Source organism: Cherax quadricarinatus, chromosome 58 (assembly GCF_038502225.1).
Source record: "Cherax quadricarinatus isolate ZL_2023a chromosome 58, ASM3850222v1, whole genome shotgun sequence".
Taxonomy (NCBI): Eukaryota; Metazoa; Arthropoda; class Malacostraca; order Decapoda; family Parastacidae; genus Cherax; species Cherax quadricarinatus.
The window spans coordinates 2,896,322-2,911,957 of record NC_091349.1 but is presented as its reverse complement, the minus strand read 5'-3'; the positions used below and the strand labels follow the sequence as shown (position 1 = coordinate 2,911,957).

The 15,636-nt window shown below is 37.7% G+C and overlaps 1 protein-coding gene across 5 annotated transcripts in view; it reads right to left on the bottom strand.

Moving 5' to 3' along the window:
• LOC128698057 (neuralized-like protein 2) overlaps positions 1–15,636 on the bottom strand; it is a 77,110-nt gene that overhangs the window by 33,568 nt on the left and 27,906 nt on the right. For all 5 annotated transcript variants that reach the window (XM_070097512.1, XM_070097514.1, XM_070097515.1 and 2 more), the window contains exons 3-4: positions 14,263–14,456; positions 13,572–14,059 (exon numbers count right to left, since the gene is read on the bottom strand). In XM_070097512.1, coding sequence (XP_069953613.1) covers positions 13,572–14,059; positions 14,263–14,456 — 682 coding nt within the window. The remainder of the gene's footprint in view (positions 1–13,571; positions 14,060–14,262; positions 14,457–15,636) is intronic.

Here is a 15,636-nt window from a genome sequence, read left to right as displayed (position 1 = left end):
AAACCATTTGTCTCCATTCACTCCTATCAAACACGCTCACGCATGCCTGCTGGAAGTCCAAGCCCCTCGCACACAAAACCTCCTTTACCCCCTCCCTCCAACCTTTCCTAGGCCGACCCCTACCCAGCCTTCCTTCCACTACAGACTAATACACTCTTGAAGTTATTGTTTCGCTCCATTCTCTCCACATGTCCGAACCACCTCAACAACCCTTCCTCAGCCCTCTGGACAACAGTTTTGGCAATCCCGCACCTCCTCCTACCTTCCAAACTACGTATTCTCTGCATTATATTCACACCACACATTGCCCTCAGACATGACATCTCCACTGCCTCCAGCCTTCTCCTCGCTGCAACATTCATCACCCATGCTTCACACCCAAATAAAAGCATTGGTAAAACTATACTCTCATACATTCCCCTCTTTGCCTCCAAGGGCAGAGTTCTTTGTCTCCAAACAAGTGTCTTAAACAAGTTCTGGAGACAGAACTTGTTTAACTCACTCCAAAATTTTTTCTTATTTTCATTAAAATTTCTTGACAGTGCCTCTCCCACTCTATCATCTGCTCTCCTTTTGGACTCTCTCACCACTCTCTTCACCTTTCTTTTACTCTCCATATACTCTACTCTTCTTATAACACTTTTGCTTTGTAGAAACCTCTCATAAGCTAACTTTTTCTCTTTTATCACAACCTTTACTTCATCATTCCACCAATCACTCCTCTTTCCTCCTGCACCCACCCTCCTATAACCACAAACTTCTGCCCCACATTCTAATACTGCATTTTTAAAACTATTCCAACCCTCTTCAATCCCCCCCCCCACTACTCATACTTGCACCAGTCCACCTTTCTGCTAATACACCTACCATCCGACTTACGACCGAGTTCGGTTCCGAGAAACCGCCCTAAGTCGAAATGGTCGTAAGTCGAACTTTACTACTGAATATCAACATAACATTTTTGTAATGACTTTATTTTATTGTTTTATTTTGGTATTTCATGTTTTACTTTACTTTTTATGCTGTTAGTACTGTATTTTATACTGTAAGGTTTAGGATAAACACTGTGTACAACATAAATAGTTGTTTATTTCCCAGAAATTTGGCATAAAAAACACGGTCGTAAGTTGAGTGGTCGTAAGTAAAACACGGTCGTAAGTCGAGTGGTCGTAAGTCGAGCAGGTCGTAAGTCAGATGGTAGGTGTATATATATACAGTAACGCCCCACTTTACGGCACTTCGCCTTACGGTGTTCCGCTAATACGGCGATGTCAAATTATGACCAAAATTTGCTATACGGCAAGTGGTCTTTCAAATACATTTTCCATGACCACATCTATTATGTCAGGAAACTTTCCAAAATTTCAAGTGTTTTAAAGTTACTGCGTATTTTATATGTACTCTGATAATTATACTTATGTGTACCTGTACCTAAATATACTTACACACTGTGCTGGTGTGCAGGTACATATTAAAATCACTAAGTCTCTCTCTACTCATGATGCCAATACTACGTAATAATAATCACTCTTGGGCACACTAAATGTCTTATTTTACATCAATATAGGTATTTTCATTAATCCATCTATGATATTTTCCTCAAAATTATATATGAAACCTGTTACATAGCATATAAACATGATACATACACTCACAGAATAAAAATTGATGTAAATATGAAACTTGTTTACAAAGCAGCTGTGTAGGTAGTGTCGGAAGAATTACGTTTTCTCTAGTCAAACTGGGGGATAACTGTAGAAAAATATTCTTTTCGTATGCCTTTACTCTATATATAGCAATTCACGACCCTTGTGGGTTTAGTGCCTTTTATAATAAATAATAATAATAATATTATTATTAATATTAATAATAATATTATTATTATTAATATTAATAATAATAATAATAATAATAATAATATTATTATTATTATTATTATTATTATTATTATAATTATTATTATTATTATCTTCATTCACTCTAAAAATGGTATGTTGCTGTTTGTTTATTCTGAACTAACTTGTACAACTTGTACACAATGTAAGAGTATTTGTATTGTGAGGTAATTATTATAATAAAAAAACATTGAGGTAAATGTTTTACAAACTCTTACAAATGGACGTGAATGAACTAAAAGTAGACACATATTAATACGCATTTAATTTGCCTGACCAAGTGATCGTCCACTACCTGTTCAGTTTGTGTTCTTACATTGTCTCAACTCTGTATCTCGTTCTCTCTCTCATTTACTCTTTTGTTAACTAGTTGGCTCTCATTGACGATGGCGTCTAAGGTTAGCTGTAATAAAAAGAGAAGTCGTAAGCCTCTTGCTTTAAGTGCCAAGTTAGAGGATGATGGTGTGCCATTCTGATTTTATTCAATAAACACCCTGCCACTCACCTCTCACACATTAATATTAATATTTGTATAGAAAGGGGTTTAGTTATAGGTAATACATATTTTAAGAAAAAGAGGATAAATAAGTATACAAGATATGATGTAGGGCGAAATGACAGTAGTTTGTTGGATTATGTATTGGTAGATAAAAGACTGTTGAGTAGACTTCAGGATGTACATGTTTATAGAGGGGCCACAGATATATCAGATCACTTTCTAGTTGTAGCTACACTGAGAGTAAAAGGTAGATGGGATACAAGGAGAATAGAAGCATCAGTGAAGAGAGAGGTGAAGATTTATAAACTAAAAGAGGAGGCAGTTAGGGTAAGATATAAACAGCTATTGGAGGATAGATGGGCTAATGAGAGCATAGGCAATGGGGTCAAAGAGGTATGGGGTAGGTTTAAAAATGTAGTGTTAGAGTGTTCAGCAGAAGTTTGTGGTTACAGGAAAGTGGGTGCAGGAGGGAAGAGGAGCGATTGGTGGAATGATGATGTAAAGAGAGTAGTAAGGGAGAAAAAGTTAGCATATGAGAAGTTTTTACAAAGTAGAAGTGATGCAAGGAGGGAAGAGTATATGGAGAAAAAGAGAGATGTTAAGAGAGTGGTGAAGCAATGTAAAAAGAGAGCAAATGAGAGAGTGGGTGAGATGTTATCAACAAATTTTGTTGAAAATAAGAAAAAGTTTTGGAGTGAGATTAACAAGTTAAGAAAGCCTAGAGAACAAATGGATTTGTCAGTTAAAAATAGGAGAGGAGAGTTATTAAATGGAGAGTTAGAGGTATTGGGAAGATGGAGGGAATATTTTGAGGAATTGTTAAATGTTGATGAAGATAGGGAAGCTGTGATTTCGTGTATAGGGCAAGGAGGAATAACATCTTGTAGGAGTGAGGAAGAGCCAGTTGTGAGTGTGGGGGAAGTTCATGAGGCAGTACGTAAAATGAAAGGGGGTAAGGCAGCCAGGATTGATGGGATAAAGATAGAAATGTTAAAAGCAGGTGGGGATATAGTTTTAGAGTGGTTGGTGCAATTATTTAATAAATGTATGGAAGAGGGTAAGGTACCTAGGGATTGGCAGAGAGCATGCATAGTTCCTTTGTATAAAGGCAAAGGGGATAAAAGAGAGTGCAAAAATTATAGGGGGATAAGTCTGTTGAGTATACCTGGTAAAGTGTATGGTAGAGTTATAATTGAAAGAATTAAGAGTAAGACGGAGAATAGGATAGCAGATGAACAAGGAGGCTTTAGGAAAGGTAGGGGGTGTGTGGACCAGGTGTTTACAGTGAAACATATAAGTGAAAAGTATTTAGATAAGGCTAAAGAGGTCTTTGTGGTATTTATGGATTTGGAAAAGGCGTATGACAGGGTGGATAGGGGGGCAATGTGGCAGATGTTGCAAGTGTATGGTGTAGGAGGTAGGTTACTGAAAGCAGTAAAGAGTTTTTACGAGGATAGTGAGGCTCAAGTTAGAGTATGTAGGAAAGAGGGAAATTTTTTCCCAGTAAAAGTAGGCCTTAGACAAGGATGTGTGATGTCACCGTGGTTGTTTAATATATTTATAGATGGGGTTGTAAGAGAAGTAAATGCGAGGGTCTTGGCAAGAGGCGTGGAGTTAAAAGATAAAGAATCACACACAAAGTGGGAGTTGTCACAGCTGCTCTTTGCTGATGACACTGTGCTCTTGGAGATTCTGAAGAGAAGTTGCAGAGATTGGTGGATGAATTTGGTAGGGTGTGCAAAAGAAGAAAATTAAAGGTGAATACAGGAAAGAGTAAGGTTATGAGGATAACAAAAAGATTAGGTGATGAAAGATTGGATATCAGATTGGAGGGAGAGAGTATGGAGGAGGTGAATGTATTCAGATATTTGGGAGTGGACGTGTCAGCGGATGGGTCTATGAAAGATGAGGTGAATCATAGAATTGATGAGGGAAAAGAGTGAGTGGTGCACTTAGGAGTCTGTGGAGACAAAGAACTTTGTCCTTGGAGGCAAAGAGGGGAATGTATGAGAGTATAGTTTTACCAATGCTCTTATATGGGTGTGAAGCGTGGGTGATGAATGTTGCAGCGAGGAGAAGGCTGGAGGCAGTGGAGATGTCATGTCTGAGGGCAATGTGTGGTGTGAATATAATGCAGAGAATTCGTAGTTTGGAAGTTAGGAGGAGGTGCGGGATTACCAAAACTGTTGTCCAGAGGGCTGAGGAAGGGTTGTTGAGGTGGTTCGGACATGTAGAGAATGGAGCGAAACAGAATGACTTCAAGAGTGTATCAGTCTGTAGTGGAAGGAAGGCGGGGTAGGGGTCGGCCTAGGAAAGGTTGGAGGGAGGGGGTAAAGGAGGTTTTGTGTGCGAGGGGCTTGGACTTCCAGCAGGCACGCATGAGCGTGTTTGATAGGAGTGAATGGAGACAAATGGTTTTTAATACTTGACGTGCTGTTGGAGTGTGAGCAAAGTAACATTTATGAAGGGATTCAGGGAAACCGGCAGGCCGGACTTGAGTCCTGGAGATGGGAAGTACAGTGTCTGCACTCTGAAGGAGGGGTGTTAATGTTGCAGTTTAAAAACTGTAGTGTAAAGCACCCTTCTGGCAAGACAGTGATGGAGGAATGATCGTGAAAGTTTTTCTTTTTCGGGCCACCCTGCCTTGGTGGGAATCGGCCAGTGTGATAATAAATAAATAAAAAAATATATATATGTGTGTGTGTGTGTGTGTGTGTGTGTGTGTGTGTGTGTGTGTGTGTGTGTGTGTGTGTGTGTGTGTGTGTGTGTGTGTGTGTGTGTGTGTGTGTGTGTGTGTGTGTGTGTGTGTGTGTGTGTGTGTGTGTGTGTGTGTGTGTGTGTGTGTGTGTGTGTGTGTGTGTGTGTGTGTGTGTGTGTGTGTGTGTGTGTGTGTGTGTGTGTGTATATTTTTTTTTTTTTTTTTTTTTTCAACAAGTCGGCCGTCTCCCACCGAGGCAGGGTGACCCAAAAAAGAAAGAAAATCCCCAAAAAGAAAATACTTTCATCATCATTCAACACTTTCACCACACTCGCACATTATCACTGTTTTTGCAGAGGTGCTCAGAATACAACAGTCTAGAAGCATAAACATATAAAGATACACAACATATCCCTCCAAACTGCCAATATCCCAAACCCCTCCTTTAAAGTGCAGGCATTGTACTTCCCATTTCCAGGACTCAAGTCCGACTATATGAAAATAACCGGTTTCCCTGAATCCCTTCACTAAATATTACCCTGCTCACACTCCAACAGATCGTCAGGTCCCAAGTACCATTCGTCTCCATTCACTCCTATCTAACACGCTCACGCACGCTTGCTGGAAGTCCAAGCCCCTTACCCACAAAACCTCCTTAGCTGATTAGGCTCTCATTTATTTACCTTCGGTCTCAAATTTACTATTTCTTCCTCTTCATAACATAAGCTTACTTCTTTAAAGACATTCCCTCAAATCAACTACCAGCTCATTACTTCGATCGTGTCTTCTCACTATCATCAACATTTCTGTGTCTTCTTCTTCTCACACTTCTTCTGCAGTGCACACGCTGTTAGTAACTCATTTCATTCACCTATTTACTCACATAATCCCTGAATTAACACATTTAGTAGTCTCCTTTGCCATATTATTCTTTCAATTATACTTACCTTCATTTCTTCTAAGTCTCTCTGACTTCATCCTTGTTTATTCCTCTTCCACTGAAATTCCTCTTACTTCTCAGCTTTCATTAGTTAGACATTCAGTTTCTCATATAAACATTCACAACATCTTCTTCTATCATTCTTGCACACTGTCAACATTACTTCAGATACTTCATTTCAATTCTTCTTCTTGTCTTTTGTACCTAGTGGGAGGTACCAACCTACTATATATATATATATATATATATATATATATATATATATATATATATATATATATATATATATATATATATATATATATATATATATATATATATATATATATATATATATATATATATATATATATATATATATATATATATATATATATATATATATATATATATATAGAGGTAGTAGGTTGGTAGACAGCAACCACCCAGGGAGGTACTACTGTCCTGCCAAGTGAGTGTGAAACGTAAGCCTGTAATTGTTTTACATGATGGTAGGATTGCTGGTGTCTTTTGTCTGTCTCATAAATATGCAAGAGTACAGGTACGTCTTGCTACTTCTACTTACACTTAGGTCACACTACACATACATGTACACGTTTATTTATACACACTCATCTGAGTTTTCTTTGATTTTATCTTAATAGTTCTTGGTCTTATTAATTTTCCTTTTATATCCATGGGGAAGTGGAATAAGAATCTTTCCTCCGTAAGCCATGCGTGTTGTAAAAGTCAACTAAAATGCCGGGAACAATGGGCTAGTAACCCCTTTTCCTGTAAAGATTACTAAAAAGAATAAGAAGAAGAAAATTGTCAAAGTGGGAAGTCTGAATGTGCGTGGATGTTGTGCAAATGATAAGAAAGAGATGATTGTGGATGTTATGAATGAGAAGAAACTGGATGTCCTGGCTTTAAGTGAAACAAAGCTGAAGGGGGTGGGAGAGTTTCAATGGAGAGGAATAAATGGGATTAGGTCAGGGGTTTCAAATAGAGTTAGAGCTAAAGAAGGAGTAGCAATAATGTTGAAGGATAAGCTATGGCAGGAAAAGAGGGACTACAAATGTATAAATTCAAGGATTATGTGGAGTAAAATAAAGATTGGATGTGAAAAGTGGGTTATAGTAAGCGTGTATGCACCTGGAGAAGAGAGAAGTGTAGAGGAGAGAGAGAGATTCTGGGAAATGTTGAGTGAATGCGTGGGGAGTTTTGAATCAAGTGTGAGAGTAATGGTGGTTGGGGATTTCAATGCTAAAGTGGGTAAAAATGTTATGGAGGGAGTAGTAGGTAATTTTGGGGTGCCAGGGGTAAATGTAAATGGGGAGCCTTTAATTGAGCTATGTGTAGAAAGAAATTTGGTAATAAGTAATACATATTTTATGAAAAAGAGGATAAATAAATATACAAGGTATGATGTAGCACGTAATGAAAGTAGTTTGTTAGATTATGTATTGGTGGATAAAAGGTTGATGGGTAGGCTCCAGGATGTACATGTTTATAGAGGGGCAACTGATATATCGGATCATTATTTAGTTGTAGCTACAGTTAGAGTAAGAGGTAGATGGGAAAAGAGGAAGGTGGCAACAACAAGTAAGAGGGAGGTGAAAGTGTATAAACTAAGGGAGGAGGAAGTTCGGGCGAGATATAAGCGACTATTGGCAGAAAGGTGGGCTAGTGCAAAGATGAGTAGTGGGGGGGTTGAAGAGGGTTGGAATAGTTTTAAAAATGCAGTATTAGAATGTGGGGCAGAAGTTTGTGGTTATAGGAGGGTGGGGGCAGGAGGAAAGAGGAGTGATTGGTGGAATGATGAAGTAAAGGGTGTGATAAAAGAGAAAAAGGTAGCTTACGAGAGGTTTTTACAAAGAAGAAGTGTTATAAGAAGAGCAGAGTATATGGAGAGTAAAAGAAAGGTGAAGAGAGTGGTGAGAGAGTGCAAAAGGAGAGCAGATGAAAGAGTGGGAGAGGCACTGTCAAGAAATTTTAATGAAAATAAGAAAAAATTTTGGAGTGAGTTAAACAAGTTAAGAAAGCCTAGGGAAAGTATGGATTTGTCAGTTAAAAACAGAGTAGGGGAGTTAGTAGATGGGGAGAGGGAGGTATTAGGTAGATGGCGAGAATATTTTGAGGAACTTTTAAATGTTAAGGAAGAAAGGGAGGCGGTAATTTCATGCACTGGCCAGGGAGGTATACCATCTTTTAGGAGTGAAGAAGAGCAGACTGTAAGTGTGGTGGAGGTACGTGAGGCATTACGTAGAATGAAAGGGGGTAAAGCAGCTGGAACTGATGGGATCATGACAGAAATGTTAAAAGCAGGGGGGGATATAGTGTTGGAGTGGTTGGTACTTTTGTTTAATAAATGTATGAAAGAGGGGAAGGTACCTAGGGATTGGCGGAGAGCATGTATAGTCCCTTTATATAAAGGGAAAGGGGACAAAAGAGATTGTAAAAATTATAGAGGAATAAGTTTACTGAGTATACCAGGAAAAGTATACGGTAGGGTTATAATTGAAAGAATTAGAGGTAAGACAGAATGTAGAATTGCGGACGAACAAGGAGGTTTCAGAGTGGGTAGGGGATGTGTAGATCAAGTGTTTACATTGAAGCATATATGTGAACAGTATTTAGATAAAGGTAGGGAAGTTTTTATTGCATTTATGGATTTAGAAAAGGCATATGATAGAGTGGATAGAGGAGCAATGTGGCAGATGTTGCAAGTATATGGAATAGGTGGTAAGTTACTAAATGCTGTAAAGAGCTTTTATGAGGATAGTGAGGTTCAGGTTAGGGTGTGTAGAAAAGAGGGAGAATACTTCCTGGTAAAAGTAGGTCTTAGACAGGGATGTGTAATGTCACCATGGTTGTTTAATATATTTATAGATGGGGTTGTAAAAGAAGTAAATGCTAGGGTGTTCAGGAGAGGGATGGGATTAAATTATGGGGAATCAATTTCAAAATGGGAATTGACACAGTTACTTTTTGCTGATGATACTGTGCTTATGGGAGATTCTAAAGAAAAATTGCAAAGGTTAGTGGATGAGTTTGAGAATGTGTGTAAAGGTAGAAAGTTGAAAGTGAACATAGAAAAGAGTAAGGTGATGAGGGTATCAAATGATTTAGATAAAGAAAAATTGGATATCAAATTGGGGAGGAGTAGTATGGAAGAAGTGAATGTTTTCAGATACTTGGGAGTTGACGTGTCGGCGGATGGATTTATGAAGGATGAGGTTAATCATAGAATTGATGAGGGAAAAAAGGTGAGTGGTGCATTGAGGTATATGTGGAGTCAAAAAACGTTATCTAGGGAGGCAAAGAAGGGAATGTATGAAAGTATAGTAGTACCAACACTCTTATATGGATGTGAAGCTTGGGTGGTAAATGCAGCAGCGAGGAGACGGTTGGAGGCAGTGGAGATGTCCTGTCTAAGGGCAATGTGTGGTGTAAATATTATGCAGAAAATTCGGAGTGTGGAAATTAGGAGAAGGTGTGGAGTTAATAAAAGCATTAGTCAGAGGGCAGAAGAGGGGTTGTTGAGGTGGTTTGGTCATTTAGAGAGAATGGATCCCACCGAGGCAGGGTGACCCAAAAAAGAAAGAAAATACCCAAAAAAAAAATACTTTCATCATCATTCAACACTTTCACCACACTCACACATTATCACTGCTTTTGCAGAGGTGCTCAGAATACAACAGTTTAGAAGCATATACGTATAAAGATACACAACATATCCCTCCAAACCCCCAATATCCCAAACCCCTCCTTTAAAGTGCAGGCATTGTACTTCCCATTTCCAGGACTCAAGTCCGACTATAAACACCCTAGCATTTACTTCCTTTACAACCCCATCTATAAATATATTAAACAACCATGGTGACATTACACATCCCTGTCTAAGACCTAATTTTACCGGGAAGTAGTCTCCCTCTCTTCTACACACCCTAACCTGAGCCTCACTATCCTCATAAAAACTCTTTACAGCATTTAATAACTTACCACCTATTCCATATACTTGCAACATCTGCCACATTGCTCCTCTATCCACTCTATCATATGCCTTTTCTAAATCCATAAATGCAATAAAAACTTCCCTACCTTTATCTAAATACTGTTCACATATATGCTTCAATGTAAACACTTGATCTACACACACACACACACACACACACATACATACATATATATATATATATATATATATATATATATATATATATATATATACAGTGGACCCCCGGTTAACGAACTTTTTTCATTCCAGTAGTATGTTCAGGTGCCAGTACTGACCGAATTTTTTCCCATAAGGAATATTGTGAAGTAGATTAGTCCATTTCAGACCCCCAAACATACACGTACAAACGCACTTACATAAATACACTTACATAATTGGTCGCATTTGGAGGTGATCGTTAAGCGGGGGTCCAATGTATGTATGTATGTATGTATGTATGTATGTATGTATATATATATATATATATATATATATATATATATATATATATATATATATATATATATATATATTATATATATATATATTATATATATATATATATATATTATATATTATATATATATATATATATATATATATATATATATATATATATATATATATATATATATATATATATATATATATATATATTTCCAATTTCCAATTTGTGCACACATACAGAGGTACAAAAAAAATACAGATAAGAGCAGTATGCCAAAGCCACTTATACTATGCATAGCATTACGGGCTGGCTTAAAATTAACTTAAGATTAACTAAGCAATGATTATTATTATATATATTTTTTTTTTCAACAAGTCGGTCGTCTCCCACCGAGGCAGGGTGACCCAAAAAAAAGAAAGAAAATCCCCAAAAAGAAAATACTTTCATCATCATTCAACACTTTCACCACACTCACACATTATCACTGCTTTTGCAGAGGTGCTCAGAATACAACAGTTCAGAAGCATATACGTATAGAGATACACAACATATCCCTCCAAACTGCCAAATTATATATATATATATATATATATATATATATATATATATATATATATATATATATATATATATATATATATATATATATATATATATATATATATACATATATATATACATATATATATATATATATATATATATATATATATATATATATATATATATATATATATATATATATATATATATATATATATATATATATATTTAGCGTGCATGAGCGTGTTAGATAGGAGTGAATGGAGACGAATGATACTTGGGACCTGACGATCTGTTGGAGTGTGAGCAGGGTAATATTTAGTGAAGGGATTCAGGGAAACCGGTTATTTTCATATAGTCGGACTTGAGTCCTGGAAATGGGAAGTACAATGCCTGCACTTTAAAGGAGTGGTTTGGGATATTGGCAGTTTGGAGGGACATGTTGTGTATCTTTATACGTATATGCTTCTAAGCTGTTGTATTCTGGGCACCTCTGCAAAAGCAGTGATAATGTGTGAGTGTGGTGAAAGTGTTGAATGATGATGAAAGTATTTTCTTTTTGGGGATTTTCTTTCTTTTTTGGGTCACCCTGCCTCGGTGGGAGACGACCGACTTGTTGAAAAAAAAAAAATATATATATATATATTAGCAAGGGGTTAGTAACCCCTTCTGTATATATTACTAAATGTAAAAGGAGAAACTTTCGTTTTTCGTTTTGGGCCACCCCGCCTCGGTGGGATACAGCCAGTGTGTTGAAAGAAAGAAAATATATATATACAGTAGACCCCCAGTTAACGATATTTTTTCACTCCAGAAGTATGTTCAGGTGCCAGTACTGACCGAATTTGTTCCCCTAAGAAATATTGTGAAGTAGATTAGTCCATTTCAGACCCCCAAACATACACGTACAAATGCACTTACATAAATACACTTACATAATTGGTCACATTCGGAGGTAATCGTTATGCGGGGGTCCACTGTATATATATAGCTAGAGGTAGTAGGTTGGTAGACAGCAATTGCCCAGGGAGGTACTACCGTCCTTCCAAGCGAGTGTAAAACGGATTCCTGTAATTGTTTTACATGATGGTAGGATTGCTGTTGTCTTTTTTCTGTCTCTTAAACTTGCAAGATTTCAGGTACGTCTTGGTACTTCTACTTACACTTAGGTCACACTACACATTCATATACAAGCATATATATACACACCCTTCTGGGTTTTCTTCTATTTTCTTACTAGTTCGTGTTCTTGTTTATTTCCTCTTATCTCCATGGGGAAGTGGAACAGAATTCTTCCTCCGTAAGCAATGCGTGTTGTAAGAGGCGACTAAAATGCCAGGAGCAAGGGGCTAGTAACCCCTTCTCCTGTATATATTACTAAATGTAAAAGGAGAAACTTTCGTTTTTCCTTTTCGGCCACCCCGCCTTGGTGGGACACGGCCAGTTTGTTGAAAGAAGATCCATCTCTTACAGTTAATCGAAGTGTATTCACTAGTTAAAAAAGGGTATAGGAGGTTTTGTGTGCAAGGGGCTAAGATTTCCAGTCAGTGTGCACGAAGGTGTTAGATAGAAGCGAGTAGGGACAAATGGTTTATATGACTTGTCATGCTGTTGGAGAGCGAGCAAAATAACATTTATGAAGGGATTCAGGGAAACCAGGTAGCTGGACTCAAGGCCTGGAGGTGGAAAGTACAGTGCCTGCACTGTAAAGGAGTGGAGATGAAAAGTACAGTGCCTGCACTCTGAAGGAGTGGAGGTGGAAAGTACAGTGCCTGCATTGTAAAGGAGTGGAGGTAGAAAGTACAGTGCCTGCATTCTGAAGGAGTGGAGGTGAAAAGTACAGTGCCTGCACTCTGAAGGAATGGAGGTAGAAAGTACAGTGCCTGCACTCTGAAGGAGTGGAGGTATAATGCAGTGTTTGAACTGAGTGTCAGCACATCTCTGGCAAGATAGTGATGGAGTGAGTAATGATGAAAGTGTTTCTTCTCTTTCAGGTCACCCTGCCTTGATGGGAAATGGCCAGTGTGTTAATATAAAAATAATAATAGTAATAATAATAAATTATAATAATAATAATCATCTCCATGGGGAAGTAGAGAAGAATCCTCTTCCAAAAGCCATGAGTGTCATAAGAGGTGACTAAAATGCCACACACAATCCTGTATAAATTGCTAAATGTAAAAAGAAGACTTCACATTTTTTCTTTTTTTGGGTCCCCTGCCTTGGTGAGCAACGATCATTGTGTTTAAAAAAAAATTATAATAATAAACTATGATGAAATGTTTTATTCACTGGGACACCTCACCTTGGCAGGAGATGGCCCATGAGTGAAAAAAAAGAAATGCATCAATTATTTTTCACCTCAACGGCCATCTCCCACCAAGGTAGGGCAACCCAAAAAAGCAAACACATTCACCATCATTCATTCAATTGTTCTTTTTCAATAAGTGTGCTCACATCATAGTTCAGATTTCCCTCTGACCACAATGTTCCCACCACTCCCTTGGAGTGCAGGCACTGCACCTTGTCTTTCCATTTCAGAAATTACTCTCCCTTTCAAAATACTTACTCTAGGTAAATAGATGATACCGATCCTACTGCCCTCATCAGTAGGTAGAATATTGTCTCTCTTGAGTGTTATTTTTTGACCAGAGGGAGCAGTGAAGTCATAAGATGTAGGCTGTAAGAGCGACTTTGGCACCAAACCACGTGAAGTCTGCAGGTGCTCACCAACAACTATGGAATCCAAACCTCGCAGACCTCCACTGCTTGCAGCCCCTCTCCTTCTATTTCTTATTCTAAACACCCCAAAGGAATCACCTTTGGCTCCATCATGCCCAGCCATATCAGAGGCACTTCTCTCATGTGTGTGAATGTTTTCTGTTGGTGTCCTCACCACTTCTTCCCTAACCTCTGACCTCTGAATGTCTTCCCCTTGTTCTCTAGTGATGTCTGTTCCTCGCACTTCTATAGCCACCTCTTCTCCTTCAGCCTCTCCTTCTGTATCTAACTGAACACGGTTGTGGCTCTTTGTGATAGCACAGATCCAAGAGTTTTCTGCAAGATTTAAATTAATTAACATTTCTTAATATTAGAGAAGCACATAACTTTGAAATTTTTTATGTAATTTAAATCACATTACTATAATAAAATATTCATCTACTGTTCCATATATGGGTTGAGGAGTATCTAGTTAAACTTCAAAAGACAATTCCCTTGAAAAAAATTTAATTAAAGTAGAACAAGAGTATGCCTGCTACCCATGTTGGTCATATCAGGTAGAGAGTATGGGGGCAACTCTGGTAGTCCTGGGTTGGCTGGGTTGAGCTGCGTCAGTCCCAGCCTCATGTGACCTGTCCAGCCTGGCTCAGTCTTCTCTATCTCTACCAGAAAGATCTCCCCAGGCTGCAGGGGGCGCTCGCTGATGGTCACCGCATTAGCAAAACTTGCTTTTCTGTTAGTATGAAATACATACAGCATTAAAAGGAGCACTGTATATAAGATGTATATAATGCTGTTATTACTTATTTGTAGCTACAGGAGCAGAACTATGCTTATGGTGTCCCATCTTTATTATATTAATTTTCATCATATAATTTTTTTAAATTTTCAATTGTTGTAACACTACCTCCTCTTTTCAATTATTCTATTGGTCAACTACTCAATTTGTTAAGGAAAATTTTCCAAAACTCCTCCAACTTCAATTTTTCCTCAATTTTCATCTGTGGCCTCTCGTTATCCCTGCTGCAGGTAGTCCTTAGACTCTTCTTTATATACATTTCTTTACATTTTTTGTTTTTTGTTTCTTGACATTGAAAAATGACTTGGTATTGAATAGTCATAAATATAGTCTGTGTCCTAAGGTTTGTGGGGTATGTACCTCCTGGTCTGTTTCCAGTAGTAGGCAGGCAGTTTATGTTGAAGCATTCCTTTTCATTGACTTTTATGAACTTACATTTGGTTATCATGTCTTATCTTTTCCTCTTAACAGCCAATGTGGCCTCTTAAGTGTTCTCAGTTTTTCCTCACAACTAATATTTTTTAACTTTGGTATTCATATAATAGCTCTTCTTTGTACATTTTCTATCTTCTAGGTGTCAACACCATATAACCATTGCATATTTCAATTCTGGTCAAATATATGTTGTAAACAGCCTTTTTTTTCAGCATTGCTCCATCCGTATATTTGACAACTTATTCAAAATTAAACAGGGTACCAATCAAGTATCTCACAAATTTGTCTAAATGGTCTTCTAGTGACAGTTTTTGGTAATAATAACCCCTAGGTCCCTCCCTCTGTCTGATTCTTTTAGTATTTTGTTATGCACTATACTCCTCATGTAGCATGATATCACTCTTTTCCATTTTTGTTAAATGGCATTTATCTACATTAAAGTCAATCATTTAGCTAAATCATCTTGTAGTGATCTACAGCTGTTCTTGCTATCTGTTTTACATATATTTCTTGCATCATCTGCAAACATTCATATATTTTTTGCATTCCTTCTGGTAAATTATTGATATAACTAAAGAGATTACTGGGGTAGGAAGAGATCTTTATGGCACCCCACATGACATCCCTCCACTACCTGCAAGTGTTCTGAGGGTTAATGCCCCACAAATTCATCCTAGGC